Source organism: Sinohyriopsis cumingii, chromosome 6 (assembly GCF_028554795.1).
Source record: "Sinohyriopsis cumingii isolate HCF-2022 chromosome 6, ASM2855479v2, whole genome shotgun sequence".
NCBI classification, from domain to species: Eukaryota; Metazoa; Mollusca; class Bivalvia; order Unionida; family Unionidae; genus Sinohyriopsis; species Sinohyriopsis cumingii.
The window spans coordinates 161,057,503-161,073,087 of record NC_142966.1 but is presented as its reverse complement, the minus strand read 5'-3'; the positions used below and the strand labels follow the sequence as shown (position 1 = coordinate 161,073,087).

Genomic DNA, 15,585 nt, shown 5'->3' with positions numbered 1-15,585 from the left:
TGGTAAACTCCACAAACAGAATGGGCAAATTAAATTTCGTCATTCGTAACACCAGATGGAATTGAGTATAAAGTAATGTGGTTTGGGTCAAAGTGTTCGCCTTGTATTTGTCAACATTTAATGAACATGATCACATCTGTTCTAGATAACTGTGACACATCGATGATATCATCATTTACATCGACACCTGAAAACCATTCGGAAATTCTTTGACAGACTCAGTGATGTAACCTTTACAATTAATTCAAGTAAATGTGAGCTTTGCTGTGCTTTTTAAACTTTTTTAGGACATTTTGTGGGATACTGTCCAGTTCAACATATATAAGTTGTTGTCAGGGCTATCTCTGAAGTCCATGTACATATCAGTAAATTATTTGATGTGAATTTGGGTTTGGAGCGATTATATCGGAAATGTTGCTCCAAATTTGTCATAATAGCTGAACCCGAAACCAATTTGTTGAGTAAGAAAACCAAGTTTCATTAGTCTGAAAACATGCCATGAGGCTTTTGGTAAGTTTAGAGGCATCCTGAAGCGTGCACCAGTTCTTTTAGCTCCAAATCTCAATGAATCATTTAAAATGTATGTTGGCGCAAATGTTGGGGCTGATGGAATATTGATTTATGAAGACGAAAATGGTGTAGATCAACAGTGTGCTATTTCTATAACAAATTAAACAAGAGCCAGGTAAGTTACACAATCGAGAAAGAATGTTTGGTTTTGATATTGGCTTTGCAACACGTTGAACTGTATATTGAGTACCGCTCCTTCTCTGATTATAGTATTTAGTGACCACAATCCAATAACCTTCATTAGCAATATAAAATTAAATCAGAGATTATTATGATGGAGTTTGATGTCGCAAAATTGACATCAGGCACTTTAAGGGAATAGATTATGTAATTACTGATGCGCTTTCACGTGTATGGAAGTATTGTATTGCTTCATATATATATGGTGTCACAGGACATCAGCTGATGTCATTTTAATCACAGGCATATTTGTCTGATATTTAATAGAATTCTTTACTGCATATATTTTTCGTTTGTCTTTATGACGGTATGTGTTCTTTATATTTAATTAGTATCGTTTACAGATTTTTTTTTCCAATGAGTATATGCTGTGCTTATCTTTAGTTTGTAACTGACCTTTGTCCGAAATCAGGATATGGCCTATTTGACTGAAAACAATTATTTTGTAAACAACAACGAGAGGAGCTAGTATTTCTCTATGATTATAGATTGAATAGTACCTGTAAACATATTTTACACAGTTTTTATTTTATAAATATAGTCTTGATTCTGACATATAGGGTTGCAGAAATGAACTTCTCCATTAGGATCAGTTTTTCCTGAAAATGGCATTACGTACGAACTAGGTCAAGTGGAGGTTATTTAACATTTTTATTTTAAAACTTTCTCATCTCTACTTAAATCCGAATTAGAATCAAGCTTTATTGTTGTGTTCCATTTTAATTTGTCTGGATTTTTATTTCAATTATTCACTTGAAGTTCAAGGTGCCCATTAATACTTCGACTAAATCATTAATTTGGAGTTATAGTTAATTATGTGAAGGACGTTTTGAATTATATTATTGTGATCAATCAAAACAATGTTAATACTCGCCACATTGTAGGCCATTGGCACATAAGCACAATCGCGACTACATGCACATCAGCACATTCAATATTTTACTTTATTTGTAATAACACTAGATTTCATTTGGAACATCTTAAATTGGGGAAGAGTGATATAACCTTTAAGGTTATCTGGGTTTTAATTCAAGGTACTGCACATTTTTTTTATGAACTGTCACTTTGTTTTCTAGGGAGATACATTATTTGCCGTATGTTATGAAACTTGGTGGCTTTCGATCACTTCTATTAGTTGTTTGAAGAGCATATATTCGTAACGCAATATTGTTTTATTAATGGTGTATATTATTATAGGTTACTCTGCCAATTTCCTAAGCAAACGCATGGCTATGATGTCGTTGATTGTCATTACGCATTAAAGGTTATCATGGCATTATTTCCTCGATTTGAATTGTGCATCTAAAATATAGCACTGACACTTTTGAATCTCTATATATAACATCACAATGGCATATTCCACCATCTGAAAGCGACATGAATCATATACTAACATTCCTTCGAAGCTGCTATAAGATACTTCAGGTTAGTATTTTGATTTTACTTCGATTGTAGTCAATTTTACGCAACATCATCTTGGCATCTTTAAAGCTAAAAATGGTTGAAGAATTGTACAAGTTTGTTAGAGAACATAGTTTAAATGCATATAGGTTGTTGTTGCCTTTTGTAGCAGAAATAAGATACACTCTTTAAGAATATCACTCTAATTTATTTAAACCAGTACACTTGCTTTTATTGCAATGACTTCCTTTCCATCCTGGATCACACCCGTTGGGACACGTTCCATCCGTTTTGTTACATGGCTGGCCATAGGCACATTTTCCACATGCATTGTTACAAAATTCAGTAAACTCGGAAAACACACCGTCGATACACTCTGGAGGTTTGTCAAATATAAAATATTACATTCTTAAACAATAATATTTAGCAAAAATTAAAATATGATGAAATTAAATAAATTCAGCATTTATCTTCACCAGATTTACGAATGCTAATATTGCTTGGCCAGAATAATGTGGATATGAAGTTATAACAAAACAGGAGATGAAATATATTTAAGAGGATGAGCAAGAAATATGCATCAATTATTATTAAGACAAAAACACATGTTCAAGGGGCTTTACACAGGATAAATAGTACTTTCTGAAACCTGTATCTAAGACGCATTGCGTATCATAATATTATTCACTCACCTGGCATAACAAGAGTGTCACACATGAAATTTAAATGGTTTGTATGTGAGAAATATGTTTTGCATATGAAATGCAATCTTTAATATGCTGCATAGTTAGTACTCAGCAAAACAAACCACCAATTTCGCTTTTCGTCTCTTTTAATCGATTTACCCTTACTTAAAATTTAATGAGTCATTGGATATTTTAACTGTAATTAGGTTTATATATAATTTTTTATATATTATCAAAGCATCTGGACGTTATTTCAAAATGGTTATTTAGAGCTCTCAACACAACTTAAGGACATATATTTGTATGTTTGTTCAACTTTCAACAAACTTAAATGAACATTATTGCTCATGAAGTTATTAATTGAGCTTATGAATATTGTGAGGGATAGTTCATACGCAATATTAATCAAGTTCTTCAAGCGAAACGAGCGGATTTTTGAGGAAGAGAGCTAAATATAACAGTTGATGCGCTACTAAAACTATTGTTCCAAAACTCACCTGGCTATGAGTTAATTACTACTTATTCTACCACTGATGTTGTTTTTAATCGTTATGGGAATCGCTGCAATATTATTAAATCTGATTTGATATTCTTTTTAACCACTTAAAGTGTAAAAATAAAATATAATAAACAACTTACCACCATCAACAATAACTTCGCATATGGTCAATATATTGCTCAACCTCACCAAAGAGATGAAACGAGCAACGGTGTTATTAGGTTTACAAACATGTATGTTATTAGCTGATGAGTTCACCGCTAATGGATGGTTGTACGTCCACGACCTTGAATTATTACCAATATACAGATTAAAGCCAGAAAGTTGATCATCCCCTAAAAGAAAAATAAGAAAAAGATAAACATTTACTTTCATAAAGCATCACATCTTAACACTCAAATCCTGCATACTAAATAATGTATAAGTCAATACTATTTTGGAATTTGTGCTGAAGCTTCTTCAACTCGAACACCTAAATATGATCTGCGTCTTTTTAGAGGCTTACGAATAGAAAATTATACGACTAATTTGGTCGATTAGTCATTTGAAAAAGATAATAATACAGTTTTGTCTACCTTCAATGAAGGAGGAGTTTACTTAGCCTCTAAAATGAACATTACCAGAAACGCCCATCGCACTGAATGAAATTTTCTGAATTCGTTCACTGTCACATTTAGGAAACCCATCTTTAAAGACTGCACTCCACTCATCACTGTGTGTACATGTTAATTATATACCAACGTCCCATACTGGTAGTAAACCTAAGAATCAAACGACAACAAGATGGTCGATTAGATGAATACCATTGAAAGGATTGTTTGGTAAAACTTGTTCATCGTGATCGCCCTGTGATTAATGTCCTGTTGTACAATCGTCACTTCTTCTAAATTAATCAGACAGCAATGTGGACATTACTTAAATGGAGCCTTTGTGGAACAATAGTTTCATTTCAAGAATAAAAAATGGCTTCTCTATGAGGTAACCTGTTGATCGTGATGCTAATTCATTAACGAAATTAAATCAAATTGGATCGATCTAGAGCCCGTTACAAAATATTAGATGAGTTCGCCAATGATTTCTATAATACAGTTACATTTAAGTTCTAGACGTGAATCAGGTCAAATAGCTTTTTGGATGTCTGGGAGGAGAACATAATAAATAATCCTCCTGTAGTGCAATGAATTGACCTACTACTATTGCTCATCACCAGTTGCCACCCGAAAGCGCAATAAATCATACTCCATACGGCCTGACTAATCTATCTCAGTCTGATAAGCATTAACAAGAGACTATGTGTAAGTGGGTGCCTTAGAAGTAGAGTATTCAGTAGGGAAAAATTGCTTAGGCAGTGAATAAAACGAGAATCACGATCGGAATTCCTCTCTGAAATATAAAAGTCGAGAAAGCCAAAACATGCATCTCTTTCGCGGTTCCTTACCATCTCTATCTACCAGACTTACAACATATAATTCGGAAACATTGAACAGAAGAGAAGGGACGCCTTGGCCTTCTATTTTTTAAACTCACATTGGGCGAGGTGGATGGAAACAAAGATGCGGGGCGGGTCTCGAAAACATTTTTATACTGACACGCAGCCAGATGTTGATGGGAGTCGGGGATTCTGACAAGTGTATGTCACCGCGTGTACAAAAATGCGATGTTTAGCCATTACAAGATATCTCGCTTGCAGTGTTATTGATCATTAATGATTCAGAAGCAGTATTGATTATACCGCGTCCTTCTTAATTGAACTGGCTGGGGATTACATTTATTTTCCTGTAGTATCCTTTACCGTTTATCAATTTACGCTCACAAGTGCGTCGTTGAATGTTTACGTCGATATTACTGACGGTCTATTTATTATCTAAGGAGATTCACAGTAAGCTGCAAAACCCACCCAACCCATGCTTCCATTTCGCAACTATGTTTAAAAGTTCAATGCAGTAAACATAGGCTGTTTTAGATAGATTTTTTCATCCAATGCTAATTTAAAAACAGCATTTAACCAAAGTACTTTTCCCTTCCTATATTATTCAGAGGTCTATTCCAGGTTTTTTAAACCCTCTTCTGGACTCAACGGGGGTTTATATGGTCCGAGGATGCATTGGACACTAACGATGAATTTTGTCTCACATCGCCAGTCTATATTATGTTCAGGTAAAGAGGTGAAATACTCCTCTAGTCTTATTCCAATCGATGTACCCTGCTCCAGATGCAACTACGTGTAGAAGTGTCTGTTCAAAGTTTATTTTAGCTCATGAATTATTTCAATTTTCGGTTGTACACTGCCTTGTACGTCATTCGACCTTTATATAGATGAATCAAGCCGTGTCTCCAGAACAGTTATTTCATGCGTCCTTGGATTGCCATAAATCCGAATACCAGATTTATAAATATAACACTCATTTTGGCTGGCATTCACGCAACTATAGAGAGATTTCTATAAAATGATTCAATGGTTTTAATGTAACTATGGAAATCACTAATTGCTATATCGGCGACATCAACTGGACTGTGATTCTGTTTATACCGGTCTTGGCAAATGCTAGTTCACATTGTAAATATTTAACATTAATCACCGTTGATTCCAGTGTGGTTGGTTTTGTAGAGATATTGGCAAGGTTTATGTTAAAAGCATTGGGTTTTCCCCAAAAAATTATCGACGGTTTTAAAGTCATCCTGCACATTATCACGTAAGCGGGCAAATGCCTCTACATGTTCATATAGATCACATTTCTGCAGATGTCTACCTATTTTGTATCACCGCTTCCTGGTCTCGTTCTGTATTGCGCACAGCAGAAACGTTACTTTTGTTCATGTTGAGTTCTCCCGCATTGTATCGCTGGCGAGAGAAACAAGACTTCATATTTTATCTGCGATAAACACACGAGATATCTCAACATTTCTAATGTTTGCCTAGCTCGTTGATTTTGGCGAAACTGCCGGTGACCGACGCAGGCATTCTAGTACTAAAATCAGTCACTCTAATGTTTCTACTTTTTATCTGGCCAAAATTGAATTTGAAATAAGACAGGTCTTTCCTTATTTACTCCAGTGTAGTCCACTAACGTGATTAAATCGTCTTTTGTGTTCAAACTTTTGATGCGTTCATGAAGGCAGTTCTTTTGCCGTCTATCTTTTGTTTGATCACCCATAAATATCTATTGTAATATTATTATTTCAATAACAGCAATGTTTGATGGCCCGAGATGATGGTTATAAAATTCGCCGTTTCCTTATAATTGTGCGACGCGGTCACCGGATTGGCTGAGGTTTTCACGACAGTAAGTGCCGCTATAGTTCAGCCCCACACAGAACAGAATCTACATCGATTTGTGTTGACGGTGTTGATACCCAGAGCGGTTGAACGCTTCTACTCGCGGCGATGTACTTGATAAATTCTCGAGGTAGCGGCAGACAATGACAATAAAATATATGATATTGCGTGGATTGATGTAATATGAAACAAAGTGAGTATTGGGACCATCATTCTAGTCAAGCTTATTTATTCATGTTTCATGGGACTGTTGGGCATAGGTAATTTATCGGGCATAAAAGACACCTCTCCAATACTTTACTCGATTTGTTTGTACCATTTGAAGTAAATCAAAATTTGACGGCGGTGGCCTCACAGAGACAATCTTAACCCATTGCTATGCACATGGAATTGCGGCCATCACAGTTAGTATTGCTGACGAAAGGGGGCATATTCCGCCAGAATTGGACGTATGCGTGATTTCAGAAGTGAATAGTAATATTTTCATTCCACAATTTGCTTTTGGTGCCTCAATAAAATTATCATCTATCGCTCGGTTAACGCTAGTTTACCACTACCACCCCAACGCAATCTGTGTGATTGATAATCGGTCTTTCTCCACAGTTATCTTTGGCTTCGGATGGTAGTTTTTTTTTGATTTTGACACAGTGTAACATCAACGTGATTGTATGTGTTGTTGGGCATGCCTTTGCTGCTAACGCGCATATAATCAATTGCTCTAGGTTTAAAACAGGGGAGTTAAGGAACTTCATTCTTCTACACACTCCCTCAACTATAAGTCCGACAATATCACAGAGATTAATCTATAGGCAACAATACCTGTACCTGTCGTATCCATACATTCTCCTAAATGCATGATAACGACGCTCTATCTGAATAAATCGAGACGCTCCAACAAAAAATAGTAGATGCGATAGGACGCGGTGAATTCTTTCTGAAATATCTGGATTCATATATAAACGTTCTGGTCTCCTTACGTAAAATCAGTTAGTCTATGGTATGATCGTGCGACATGATTTTGATTTTAAAAATTCAGTTGGATTTCTTCTGATGGTTCTTGATGACCATTTAACACTAAAGAACCTTCACTGACTCCAGGTCAATCAAATCTCATGGGTTTTCTTGAGCATTTATCTTTTCACTGTCGTGAAATGCTATGAATACACATCGCGGAGCAGAAACCTATCGCTTTTCTGCGATCTACCACATGAAAAACACACTAAAAACAACTTGAACAGTATACGAAGCCATCGACATCTACCGTAACGTAGAGTGACCACTTCCCAACATAAAACTAAGTAGTTGGCATACACTAAGACAATTTCGACAATGTAACCTTTCCAACTCCTGCTGCAGTGTCACTGCAAATAACCTCGTTGTCATCACTGCGTAGTGTCAGCACAGCTATGCGTTTGACCCCAAAAATAACCTAACATTTCTACAAAGCCCAAAAATGTGTTGCGATGGAATTACGCAACTAAATTGACCTCGCCATTAATTTGTGCTCGTCGTACTGCATATTCCAGGTTGAAATCTTTTATTTGACTGCGATGAAACAGCAAATGGTAAAGCTGTTTTGTCCATCGTTCCCTCTACCTTAGCATCATTAGCGGCGCCTGATGCGACAAAGGAGTCTTACGGATTATCCAAAATGAGCTGACATCATCATTACTTGTGGTGTCCTTGGATAACATCATTGAGGGAATATTGCTACCGGAATAATCATCGAAGTCCCACGCAGATCCAGGTATTGTTCTCACGTCACTGTTGTCTATGCATGTTTCGATTTCATTGCCGCCTATGATGTATTTTGATCTGTTAAGTAGCTCCATCATGTCTTTGTTAACAGAACCACAATGTTTCCCCCGCCACGTACGGATTGACATCTTGTCTCTCGAGAGTTCCTTCGACCTCAATAAAGGCGGGTAGAAAATACCTGCTTATGTACTGAACCTGTAATTCTATTCGACTATAATCGTTTGGCACACGAACATAAATAGAATAATGTCAATAATAGCGCTTAGACTGATCTTTATAAACTGGTTCTTCCATTTCAAATGCTGCAACTGATACACGTTTGATGACATTTTATGTTATTCCAGCAATTTAATTGCTGTGGAGATTTGTCATCTCAGTTCTCTCCCTGCGATAAGATTAGCCGTTATGTTCCCGGACTGTTGACATTTAGGAAATAAATTGCCTTAGGCACTGATTCTCACTGTCCTTGGCGTGCATTTTTGTTTTGTTATTTGGTAGTGGCAGACCGTTAGTGTTACGACAATCAATGGTCCATGTAGATTTGTTCAGCGCTGCGATTGGCAATTTATTCTTGTCTCCAACTAAGGAAACTAATCTAAATAATCTATTTTATATCTCAGAAATCCCACGCCAGGCAGCAAACCACCCTTCGTCAATTACCTTAATCTTAACAAACCCAACGGCCTTCTCACAGATGTCGTGGACACTAGTAAAATTCTGGCAAATAACCCATGAACAACATCGCCAAACCAGTCTCTGTAATAAACTCAATAGTCAGACGAGCGTAAATTTATCACTCTGACTCGGCTGGCGAAGTAATTGTGTATGATCGTCATTGTTTATTTAATTAACATCAGGGACTAATTGTAACTGACCATTACGCCGTCGTGCAAATGATATACAAACTAACGGAAAGTGTTTCTTTAAGAAATGAAGCAAATGCATATCTCAATATGTCAGTGTGAATCTCACGGGGATATAAATATTGTTATGACCATTATTAAGTCGCATAGAGATCTATTCGATAAAAAACTATACAAAATATGTTCCTTTCGCGATACACCCTGCCCTCCCCCGATGAAAAACTTCCATTGATGTCGTCGTACCTGAGATGTATCGCGATCGTCTATATGATGGTCACGATGTCGGGTGCTATATGACGTCTATCGCAATCAGGATATTGTTCCACGGTTTGTTCCCCAGTCGCATTCGAGCACCGTTTTGATTGACGATGCACTAGTGTCAATGCGGTACTCGAAAAATTTTATCTCGATGTCCGAATCTAGTGTCGGCTCGTGAACGATAATATTGTCCTGTTGCTGTGCACATACGCCATTGAAATTCAGCATTGATCGTCTCTCGTAAAGGCAGCCGGGAATTTTTACTGTGGTACATATAGGATTCGTTAATTCTTGTTGCGTTTATCATGAAAAAAATAGTGTATTATTGACTGGTATCTCACCAAACGGCACCGATCTAATGTTGAGCAAGCTGTAATACACATAAAGCTGATCCAATGCTATCTCAATTGTGCTACAGGGGCGCCATAATCGCGCTGGGAAATACAACACCAGATTCCGGCATCATTTTCGACATTGACACCATCGTGTTGATAGTCGTTGTGGTATTTATGCTTTCAAGTGGTGAAATTAATCTATTCCGATTCAACGTGAATCCCATTACTGATATTAGTAAGTCACCTCTGTAATTGTGATACCAAAAAAGAAATGTAATTGCGGCAAGGACTTTAGTCACTGATGTAAACGTGGTAGTCAATCTCCCCGTTGATCAGCAGGAGGGCAGTATGTGGGTGCATGATTCGACTCGCGTTCAATCGCCGACAGTTTGCTGATGCTTCTTTCATGGCATGGTGGGAATTATTTCCGGCAAGTAAACTCCGCACGAGGGCTTCTAATGGATCAACGTCGACGTTAACATTATTGAGAAAGTACGATGTCGCGATTGCTTCACTCCGATTGGGGTTATAGACTTGTTTAAATAGGAGAGGTCTCACTATGAGTTTCAATCGGTTTCTATAGTCGATGTTTTAATCGATGTTTCAGCTGGATGTTAATTTGATTTTTCAACACAATTTATTCAGATAATTTAACCCCTACCTGCTTTAAAACTCTGACTCGTCTGGGCTCATTATCATTTACCCTAGTGAGACGGCAAATCTCTAGATAAACCCATCTTAAACAGTCCCCATTTGATTTAGGATTTATTTGAGCTGCAATAAATATTTATCTCTGTTGTGATACTCACTCGCGGCTAATGTGGCGTTTTTCTCAAATGTTTATAAATTGTATTACCGTCGGCAGTTCTGATTAATAATCTGGCGATATTTCATGAGCAGACATGCAAGCGAAATCACCAATGTCTTCCCTTGCCTTTGTCGTGGCGATTTCTCTGCGATTTCTGTGCTTTCTGGTTCCGCATGGCTTTTCTGATTTGCTCAGGAATAAATGCGGTAGCACCTCTGATCTCTTAAATATAGCCGGAAGAAGCTATTGCATCATCAGAATGTCTGCGGTTGCTTCTCTTGCCATGGCGATCTCTTTGTCTTCTATGACATTTTCGTCTTTCATGTTGCTGAAGAATCCAACAATGTCGCTGACTTCCATGTTCTTGGTGGCCTCGTTGTAATCTTGCAGAACGATATAATATGTCTGATCATCTGCGCTTGGCGCAACAAGATATAACCCGTCCCATGGTATCATTCTCATAACGAGGTTAAGTGACAAATGAGTCATACCGTAAACCAATGGTCATATGATTATCTCACTCACACTGTTGGGGGTATGCCTAATGGAATTTTACCGGGGGGATTTTATTTTGATGATGAATTGTCAACTATGCGAAACTCATCGAATATTTCAGACAATTTACTGTAATTGGTCAATGAATTGTATGTGGTTAGTTTATTGACTGCCATAGTGATATGAAATGGCCACACGTTTATATTGTCTGCGATGCAAGTGTTACATGGACGCAGTAGACGGACATATAATCATCGCGATAAATAAACGGAAACCAACCACAATAATGTGTGCGCGATATATCGTGAAAATATATAATTTTTGTCGACGGCAAACAAGTTGGTTGGCTACAGTGCATCGTTTATGAGGGAGGCGACTATAGCCGCCATTAACGAAATACGCAGAAAGGAAACTATTATCGGGGTTTAATTACCATGGGAATGGGACTCGACTGTATATTCTACTAGATCGACGTCCTCTCGATTGTGACAACACACCCACTGAGACAGATCGCGAATGTTACCGACGCGATCTTGCATTCAGTAACTGTTATTTAATTCAGCCAAACATAGGTTATCGTGAAAACATTGACCGGTTAAATAACATTAGTTCACATATGTGCACAACATCTTGCAAAATGGTTAATAACAGCCGCAATACGGGCAATGTTAGCTGTTAGAGGCAATTAACTAGGGTCTTAAAAAATATTGAAGTGTTAACACTCATATGATGGTATCGATTTATTATAGAGCAGTGGTTATTGGAAAGACACCGTAGTGTTAGCAAATTAGCAAATGCCGCTTGAGTTTAAGAAAAATATATTACCGCTATTTGGCATCAAGAATAAAATCCATGGGAATCGTTTTGACGTCAAAACACCCAACGAAGATCACCAGGCGGATAGTTTGGTTCTGTCACAAGAAGGTTATACCGTTGACATAGAAAACTTCCACCGAGGTCGCAGGCACATCCAACCGCATATTGGCGCGAGGACCATTAAGTTGACCAAGTCTGACGCAGGTTGATCAAGGCTGAAAATTTCTCAGAGACGTAAACGGGTTTATGAAACGTAACATGATTAAATTATCGCAAGGGACATGATGGTGTTTAAAACGATTAAGTCATTTTCGAACAATTTAGCCGTACACTTGCGTTACGATTATAGGATGGCAGAAAGACTTCTGTGGTCGTAGCCGCATCGAACAATTAAATTACGAGCACGACAGCGATGAAACCCGCCGTGGCAAACAAAAGACCAGTGCAGTCGCAGTAGCCTATATTGAACTAATATTGGCAGGCTCCAGCCTCGCTCTAGTGTGATATGTGTGTGTGTGTGTGTGTGTGTGTGTGTGTGTGTGTGTGTGTGTGTGTGTGTGTGTGTGTGTGGGTGTGTGTGTGTGTGTGTGTGTTTGATTTTGATTTCTAACGTAGCTTTCACAATTTTTCAGTCATATCGCTACGATATCTGCAGTGTGGCAGTTTAAGGTGATGTCTAGCACTGGGGAATCATGCCGCAGACATGTAGCATGATGCCCCACCCAGTCACATTAGCCCGACACCAGGACAACCAGTGATAACACTAACCTCTTAATGATGAGCGCCGAGCAAGGCAGCTGTTACTACCATTTTTGTAAGTCTTTGATATGATTCGGCCTGGGATCGAACGCACGACCTCCCGCATCCAAGGCAGACGCTCGAACCACTAGGCCACCGGAGCGGTTCTGTAGTGTAATATCGATACGCATCTTGAGATATAGAAGGTGGAACAAGAATAGTCACTGATGCTATCTGGAGTTTAACGACACAGAAAATTTCAAACGTGACCCGTTGCAGCAATGATTACGTTGATGTGTGAGAGAATAATTTTTAGTGATACCGGTCGATACACAGTATCACCACGGCGGGTCATGCATCAACAAAGCGCTATCTCAGAGTGTCAGCACACAAGGCTCATATCGCCGTGTCGCCGGTTACACCCACGGCATATGAGGATGACGTTACCACGTAGATAACCTCGTTGATTATTAACACGATACAATGATTATTTTGTTGTTGTGCCAAGCACATTGCGTAATCCAGGTGAGATCACTACAGTCAGGAAAACTTCGCTGGGTGTCATAATTTCGGTAAGATCCATTTCGTTTGCTATCATGATGCTAATTGGCTGCGGAAGCAGTTGAGAAAAATTAAATTTGATGCTGAACAACGCGCTGTTGAAAATGCTATCAAGTTCGACGTGTGCGATTTGTGATATATACTTTAACCGTGACACAGCACTTTATGCAAGATTTGACCATTCTACGTGAACATCAATGAATTAGAAAAGCCGTGAGCTCTATATTGTTAGACGACTTAATCAATGAACGGAGGTTGCTTTTCCAGGACGCCATGGAGTCGAATCAACACTCGTCGCATGCTCAAACTAACATAATGGCATATCGAGTGCACAATTAAGTTTCAGCTTGAGAGTTGTTTCTAATCCTGGCATTGGTACGTTGATATGTTTTCCCAGAGTATCCACCGTCTGTATACGAGTGGGGCATATTCGTTTGGGTATTTGTCTTTATGAAGCCTTAACAATTGACACTGAAGAGTGTCACGTAATTGTTTACCTGTGACGAACGCTGATATCACTGGGGAACCAGGTGGCAAGAAAGACATCATATTAATTTTTCACGATCACCTCACGCATTTTGTCATACCTTTTCAGGTCAAATTTTAGTCGCATTTGTAACTTTAACTCACGCAGTTTATTATCCGTGGTGCAATGATCGTCTAGATCTTTATCATAATGATTCGCTTTGGACCCCAGTCTGTGATGGGGACATTTGCAACAAATAGGGGGAGAATGACAATGATTTCCACACATGATTACGCAAATAGGATTGGTACTCAACCATGATAAAATCATTTTTATCGTGTAAACGTGTACTGTACATATTTCGTCCCATATTACAATGCGATGTATATACTTGTTATCCATACGTATAGGATCCAGTCCGGATTCTCTTTTCCACATGGAAAGAACACTATGACAAGTTTGTGAGGTAACTTGACGTTGCCTCATGTCGAACGCAAGTTTCCGCGTAGGGTTAACTCGACGAGGTTTTGAGTCATGAACCAAAATTGTAAACAAGTTGATCTTGAGCTCTGTTTTACTAGAATACGATGCCTCATTTAGATACATAAGTTTGTGACTTGCAACTGGATCATTTACCAAATGAGATTTTAAATCCGTGAAAAATGATTTATCCGAAAAATAATAATGTTGTTCCTGATATTTTGCAGAGCAGGTTGGCTATCATAAACATCACCGGAGGAAAATTTAACAACACACTTGCAAGGAAATTGCAAATTAGCCGATCAAATTGTATTCTCACTGAGATATTCCCGCACATCTATGCTCAGTAACACGATATTTACGTCGAGAATTAGTAAAAGTCTCGGTCACACGTGCTGCAGAACAGTTTTAATTTCACCGGCCTTCATAAGGCATTACATTCTGGTTGGGGTTTTCCACGAGAGAACCTCTATATATCACAGCGCAGCGGTAACTGGGAATGCATTATTGTAGTTGATACTGTCAAAGCCGTTCAGAACTTCAGCGGGAGTCTGAGGTGTTATCGTGACAACAGAAGTACCGTGACTTCGTTGCATCCGTATAGAATATAATTTGTAACTCATAACCCAGTCTTCATTTTATCTCTTGGCGATCAATTGTATTCGGACAAAGTATATATTATCTGGAGGAAGAAGAGATAAAATAGATGCAGGACATGTGTTGTTCATTCTGTCATTGTAAACTCGTCGCTCTTTCTGTATTTTAAAATATCATGTGGAATAAACACATGCGGCATTGTCAACGACGAATTCTTCCGTTGCATCAAAACAATACTGATGCAGTTCTGAAGATTCCTTGGGTGGTATGACATCGTGACGTACACAAACGATCAAGATAACATGTTACAACTTTCTGGTCACTGAGAATGGTATCACGCGCTGAGTGAAGGTCACTGAGTTGTGAATTTGAAGGTGATCATCTAATGTTTGTTCCGGTATGCCTAACATATCTATTTAGTGCCCAGTGGGCTCTTAACTGACGACCTGATATTGGCATAATGTATATACAAAGACGTTGGTATCTCTAATAGGAAAGTGATATCGTGTACAAAAATATTAGTGAATAATTATTTGGGCAGAAAGGTTTTCTCGGCAAAAGAAGTGTCAGCATATTCCATTCCTCCTCTGCAGTCATTGTCCGTCAGCTACCATATAATCTATAATATATATTGCCCTGCGACTGAAATGTGTGTTCATCTTTTTGCGGAGATCGTCGAGATCTGGCGAGATTTTATAACCATGAAGTAAAATTTTAGTTATCGCTGGGTCATAAAACCACGACGGGATTGTCTGCAATTCACATCAGCACCTATATCTACATGTGACCTTGATGAA

At 38.2% G+C, this 15,585-nt stretch overlaps 2 protein-coding genes across 2 annotated transcripts in view; both read right to left on the bottom strand.

Annotated features, from left to right (window-relative positions):
• LOC149798401 (receptor-type tyrosine-protein phosphatase alpha-like) overlaps nucleotides 1–15,585 on the bottom strand; it is a 611,129-nt gene that overhangs the window by 34,885 nt on the left and 560,659 nt on the right. The gene's annotated exons all lie outside the window — the stretch shown is intronic.
• LOC149798404 (uncharacterized) overlaps nucleotides 2,349–15,585 on the bottom strand; it is a 63,211-nt gene continuing 49,974 nt past the window's right edge. Inside the window, exons 3-4 of the mRNA XM_089960182.1 lie at nucleotides 3,477–3,671; nucleotides 2,349–2,527 (exon numbers count right to left, since the gene is read on the bottom strand). Coding sequence (XP_089816308.1) covers nucleotides 2,349–2,527; nucleotides 3,477–3,671 — 374 coding nt within the window. The remainder of the gene's footprint in view (nucleotides 2,528–3,476; nucleotides 3,672–15,585) is intronic.